The following is a 6,115-nucleotide window of genomic DNA, read 5'->3' as shown; positions in this document are numbered from 1 at the left end:
TGTGCGAAATTTACTATGAAATTTTTCTGCACTAAGAAACTGGTGTGAAAATCATTTTTTAAAGGAAAAATCAAGGAATTCACCCTTAATGCATCCTACTTACCTACCTATCAACTTCTTGCACTGTTACATGTGAAAGTGAATAAAAGTCATTCGTTTGGAAATATTTTCCTGGAGTGTACGTCTCCCCTTAATAATTAATTTTTAAAGTTGTCTGATAGAACCGACTTGTGAGTTGCATGAATGGTCATAACTTTTTCTCCTGTAATTGAATTATTACGGAGAGGGGGGTGTTGTCTCTAAATAATGAATTCGAATAATTTTCTTTCAGTAGAACAAATACATTTATGCTTAATCTTGCTTTGATTTTATTTAAAGTTCTCAGACAGGGCTACATTAAATATTTCCACGGAACTGTTTTTTAAGAGTCACTAGTCCAAGAATGCCACGTTTCTCCTCAACAATAGGTGAAGTGTCTTCTGTGAAAGACAATGTTGACTGTGTATGTTCAACGAGTGTTTTTTCCGAAGTCCACATCTTTCAAACTAAAAGTCTCCGCTATTTTTTCAAATAAAATCAGTTGACCAACATTCTCATTTTGTGCCAATGAATTGAACATGAGTCTAGGTTTCATAGCCGTCACATGTTATAGAATTTCTCCAGAAAAATAGTCTGATAAAATTACACAATTATTTTAATGACTGCTCTCAATTTGTGACAATATCTATACCATAATCATAAACCTATACCTCGGTGGCTGAGGCAGCTGCCTCCACTGTAGAGTAATTGCAGTTTTTCTTACAGATCTGTTCGACCTTTTTTTGTAAACTATTTTTTTATCTCGTACAAAATAACTTTCTCTGCAAGCTGATTACAATTATGTATTTCCCCCGGCTCAGAACTGAGAGACAGATTTTTACGTAGCAAGATTGCTTTCAAGTTTTCACGGTCAAAGAGTAAAAATGGGAGCGTTGTTTGCCGTACCTCATCCCTGTGGCGTTACGATAAACCACAGAGCTAGTGAATCAAAATGCATGAAAGAACACCGTTTACATGTATTCTACATTTTCTTACCTTTAATAAAAATATTAAAATGGTATAAAATATACCAAATGCATATATATATATATGAAAGTATATATTTGTGATACTTGTTTCATGGACGTGTAGCTGAAGTCATTGAGGACTCGCATTTTGGTCGTTTGAAGACACGCTGTTGGTGCAGTTGGAGGGTGCTCTGGTTGTGTTTTGCTCCGTCTTGTGTGTATAGAAAATGTCATCCCTCAAAACTAGGGCCTTATAAATAATTGGGGTGGGGGGGGGATTACAACCGTAGGCCTTACAGTATACAGTTAATGAGCCAGTGATGTTGCAATCTTTTTTGTGTGTGGTAGTTATCTGTGATGGCCAAAGTAGAGGCTGAATTTAACTCATTGACCCCAAAACTGATTTCCACAGTTTGACAGAATTTATTTGTACTAACTCGGTCCAACTACTTTCAAGACATATATATATAGGTGCCTCAACTCAAGACAAAGAACGAATGAGTGTAGCTTTCCCTAGAGAAGTTTCGTATTTAGTGTTATTACCTTCATAACTGTTTAGATGAGAAACTTTATAATGTGAATATTATAGCTCTGTGTATTGCTCCTGCCAGTGGGAGCGGTCGCTCTGCATTTTGGGAGGAAAAGCTTCGGCTGCTGGGAGTGACTGCTGGGGTTTAATGAGTAAAGGAGGGATGGGTTACTGGTCGGCTCCTTCTCTCTCAGGAGACAATGAACAATGGCTGCTCCTGTATGTCACTCCTGTCGAGAACATCGTCTGGAGTGGCTCACAAGTCCGATTCAAGCATGACAGTCTCTGATGGGTTACTACTGTAAGATTGGTAATTGGATATCTGGCCATGTCTCCAAAAATGGCAAGCTTTTATTGTCTTATTTTACTTTCGTGCCTCCATCTTGTTCCATCTCTCACGTTCTTCTCTTAATAGAAATATAGGACATTTTTAGATTTCTTTGTCTGACAGTGACAGAACCGACTTGTGAGTTGCATGAATGGTCATAACATTTTCTTCTGTAATTGAATTATTACGGGGAGGGGGGGAGGGGTTGTAGTCTTTAAATAATGAATTCAAATAATTTTCTTTCAGTAGAGCAAATACATTTATGCTTAATCTTGCTTTGATTTTATTTAAAGTTTTCAGACAGGGCTACATTAAATATTTCCACGGAACTGTTTTTTAAGATATTTCTTTATAAATGAACATTTCAGCAAATTCGAAGGCTGTGGTGTGGCCGTGTCGAAGCATGTGGTGACAAAGTCGTGGGCGTCTACGGCTACACGGAGGATGGCTGCGCGACTGAGATAGGAGAGCCAGGATACTGTGTACAGCGGGAACAGAGCACGGTCGCCTGATTGTACCATCGCGCCATGGAGAACCACGGGGAGGAGAAAGTGTAAGTAACTTAATGGTTCAGCCTCTTATTTTACAGAACTGTGTCTTTCTAACGTAAGTGTAAGTGCTTTAGCACAAGTTGAGACGTTGTTGGACTCACATCTGATATTGAAGGGAGCGTGGAGGTGAGGGGGGAAAGGACTCTCTAAGGCACTTGACTTGTAGCATTGATCAGTGTATACTTCTTCTCATAGTTTGGTGGAAGATTGTCTTTTTCATGTGTGTATGAATTCCAGAAACCCATTCTGGTTTGTTTAGGAATGTGGCTCAGTTTGTTGTCAATGAGGGATTGGGGTAAGGCCACAGCTTACTTCATGAGAATCCTGTCATGTTTTCGCTGTCTCAACTCTTGTAGTTTCTATTCCATTCTCCTTTCTTTTTTTATACATACATCTTAGCTGTGTTCTGTTGTGTGTTCTGTATAGCTGTGTTTTGTTTTGTTCTGTTTTGTTCTGTTCTGTTGTGTTGCATTTTGTTGTGTTCTGTGTTGTTGTGTTTTGCTGTGTTGTGTATAGCTGTGTACTACACATGTGTCGTGTCACTCGTGTGACGTGCTGGTATACCTGCTGTCTCCCTCTCACTAAAGTACTACACATGTGTCGTGTCACTCGTGTGACCTGCTGTCTCCCTCTCACTAAAGTACTACACATGTGTCGTGTCACTCGTGTGACGTGCTGGTGTACCTGCTGTCTCCCTCTCACTAAAGTACTACACATGTGTCGTGTCACTCGTGTGACGTGCTGTCTCCCTCTCACTAAAGTACTACACATGTGTCGTGTCCCTCGTGTGACGTGCTCGTGTGACGTGCTGTCTCCCTCTCACTAAAACACTACACATGTGTCGTGTCCCTCGTGTGACGTGCTCGTGTGACGTGCTGTCTCCCTCTCACTAAAGTACTACACATGTGTCGTGTCCCTCGTGTGACGTACTCGTGTGACGTGCTGTCTCCCTCTCACTAAAACACTACACATGTGTCGTGTCCCTCGTGTGTCGTGTCCCTCGTGTGACGTACTCGTGTGACGTGCTCGTGTGACGTGCTGTCTCCCTCTCACTAAAACACTACACATGTGTCGTGTCCCTCGTGTGTCGTGTCCCTCGTGTGTCGTGTCCCTCGTGTGTCGTGTCCCTCGTGTGACGTGCTGTGTCCCTCTCACTAAAACACTCCTGTTGCCATACTGCTATTCTTCTCTTTTTTCCTGAGACAAAACAAAACTGGCCAATCAAATTGGTTTTGAGTTGTATCTTCAAGAATTGTACTTCAGTGAAGAGAAAGAACTTTCAAGATTTTTTTGGTGGGTGTGGAAGGGGTGTTTTAAGCAATAGTGAGTGTTCTGTACAGCTGTGTACATTCAACTCGTCTTATTTAGCCTCATGCGACACTTTTGCCTCTGTCTTTGTTTTCTGATTAATAACTGCCTAGTTTAAACAGACTCCACTGTATTTCTTTTGTGAGTCTTCTGGCGCTCATATGACCTTATTCAGTGGCGAGCGCCGTAAAACCTCTAATAAAGACTAAACTATACTCTCTATGAGCATGTCTAACCTTCAGCAATTATATGACCTAATTGTGTTCCAAGTGCCGTAAAACTCTTACGAAACTTAAACACCCCCCACCCCCCTTTTTTTGTCTTGTTGAGGGGTTGATACGTGCTCTAACATGGCCTGTCACTTCTACTTTCATGTATGTGTCTTCAGTCATGTACGTATCTTCAGTCATGTACGTATCTTCAGTCATGTACGTATCTTCAGTCATGTACGTATCTTCAGTCATGTATGTATCTTCAGTCATGTATGTATCTTCAGTCATGTACGTATCTTCAGTCATGTATGTATCTTCAGTCATGTATGTATCTTCAGTCATGTATGTATCTTCAATCCTGTCATGTATTGTCCAAGTGTTGCTCACTGCTGAAATATGACTAATCAGCATCTTACCCCACTCGACTGTAGGCCTACTCCACATCTTCACGGGCTAAGTACTTGACAAGAAAGCATGTTCTCTCTCCTTCAAATGACAAAAACGTGTTTATATATATTATATGGGGCTCTCGTGGCCTAGAGGTTAAGGTGTTGGCCTCTCATTCAAAGGTCCCGGGTTCGATTCCGGGTAGCGACCAAAAAAATGTTCTTCTCTAAAATTGTCTCCTTTCACATCCTATCCTGATCTCTAACAATGTTCTGTTGTCTGCTTTCATTTCCACTTTCTGCCCCCAGCCCCTCACCCCCTCACCTCCTTTGCCCCCTCCTCCGGGCTCCTGACTCTTTCTGCAGCCTTTCTACTGCTACTCCTTGGCTCCTCCTAACTGCTGTCTTTCTGCCACACCCCTGATCTTCTGGTAGGAAAGATCTACACCTAGCCTTCTCGGACAAGGGCGAAAAATCTCGGAGGTCCCTTTTGTTTTTTGTTTTTGTTTTGGGGAAGGGGAGGGGAGGGGAGGGGGGGGATTTATCTGCAAAAAAGACAACATTGGAGCAAGAATAACTTACTTTGAGAACTTTTACACTCTTAGGAATACTTTTTCCAAAACTTTCTGCTAACTACCACAAAATTAAGACTGTGTTGTCTGTGACTGTCTGTCTGTCTGTCTGTCTGTCTGTCTGTCTGTGCTAACAAGATGTGGTGAGACTTACTTTTAACTAAGACTGTTGTCCCGTCTGTCTGTCCGTGATACAGGATGTGGTGAGACTTCTGCGCAAGTCTCTGGACGAGGCTCACCGAGTCATCATGGCCAAGGAGGGCGGACTGACCACGCTCTGTGTGTGCATGGTGTGTCCCGTGGACAACTCGGACCAGCACGCCGTCTGCTGCGTGAACCTGGGCGACAGCTTCGCCTTCATCTACTCCCACAACCAGGGCATCCGCGAGGTCACCGTGGGGTCACACGACGTGGGCAGTGAGCGCGACATCCGCGACGCGGGCGGGGCCATCGGGCCGGTGGACGGACAGAACCCTGAACTGCACAACTTGACCTGCTCCGTGACCTTTTGTCACCACGGCGACATCGTCTTCCTCACCACCGACGGCATTTCCGATAACTTTGATCCAGTGGTGACGAAAATAGCGCTTCCCCAGCGGGCCAACGACTCCAACTTCAACACGCGGGAGAAGTACAACTCCAACGGCTGTCTGGTGATCAAGCCGGAGCTGAGCCCCAAGGAGCGACACGTGTACTCCCTCAAGGAGATGGAGCGCGTCGTGCACGAGCATGAGCTGGTCACGGAGGAGGCGTGCTCGGCCCAGTCGTTCTGCGGGGCCGTGTTGCAACACGTGCTCAGTCTCACCAACGAGAAGCGCAAGATCATCGAGAACCCTGCCCTGTACGCCCGCCGCAAGATGACCAAGAAAGACCGGCAGGCGAGAGACTCGGAGATTGTGGAGAAAATGTCGAAAGCTGCGGGGAAGTTGGACCACGCTTCCATCGTGGCGTTGGAGGTCGGTGCTTTCGCCAGACCCGTGGACACCACAGAGCCAGTGGCTGCCGTGGTTAATGGGGGCAATGGAGTTACTTCCCCTGCGGCAGTCCGCGCCTCGTCGTCCCCGCGGGCAATCCCTGACTCTCCTCCCACGCCCACCAACCACCCGTTGTGTGGATCAGTGCCTCTCTCTCCCTCCTCCCACCACCACTACAAAAAGTCAGGAGCCCGCAAGTTTTTCGCCAA

The 6,115-nt window shown here is 44.7% G+C and overlaps 1 protein-coding gene across 1 annotated transcript; it reads left to right on the top strand.

Annotated features, from left to right (window-relative positions):
* Positions 1-1,782: 1,782 nt before the first annotated feature.
* On the top strand, positions 1,783-6,115 carry LOC101861542 (PP2C-like domain-containing protein CG9801; the record flags this gene model as incomplete). Its single annotated transcript, XM_035972569.1, is given in 3 exon segments — positions 1,783-1,794; positions 2,272-2,385; positions 5,130-6,115. Coding segments are annotated over 3 exon segments (1,112 nt in total), but the record flags the coding sequence as incomplete, so codon positions are not given.

Source organism: Aplysia californica, unplaced genomic scaffold (assembly GCF_000002075.1).
Source record: "Aplysia californica isolate F4 #8 unplaced genomic scaffold, AplCal3.0 scaffold00744, whole genome shotgun sequence".
Taxonomy (NCBI): Eukaryota; Metazoa; Mollusca; class Gastropoda; order Aplysiida; family Aplysiidae; genus Aplysia; species Aplysia californica.
Note: the sequence above shows the minus strand (reverse complement) of the source record. Positions and strands in the feature narration are given on the sequence as shown.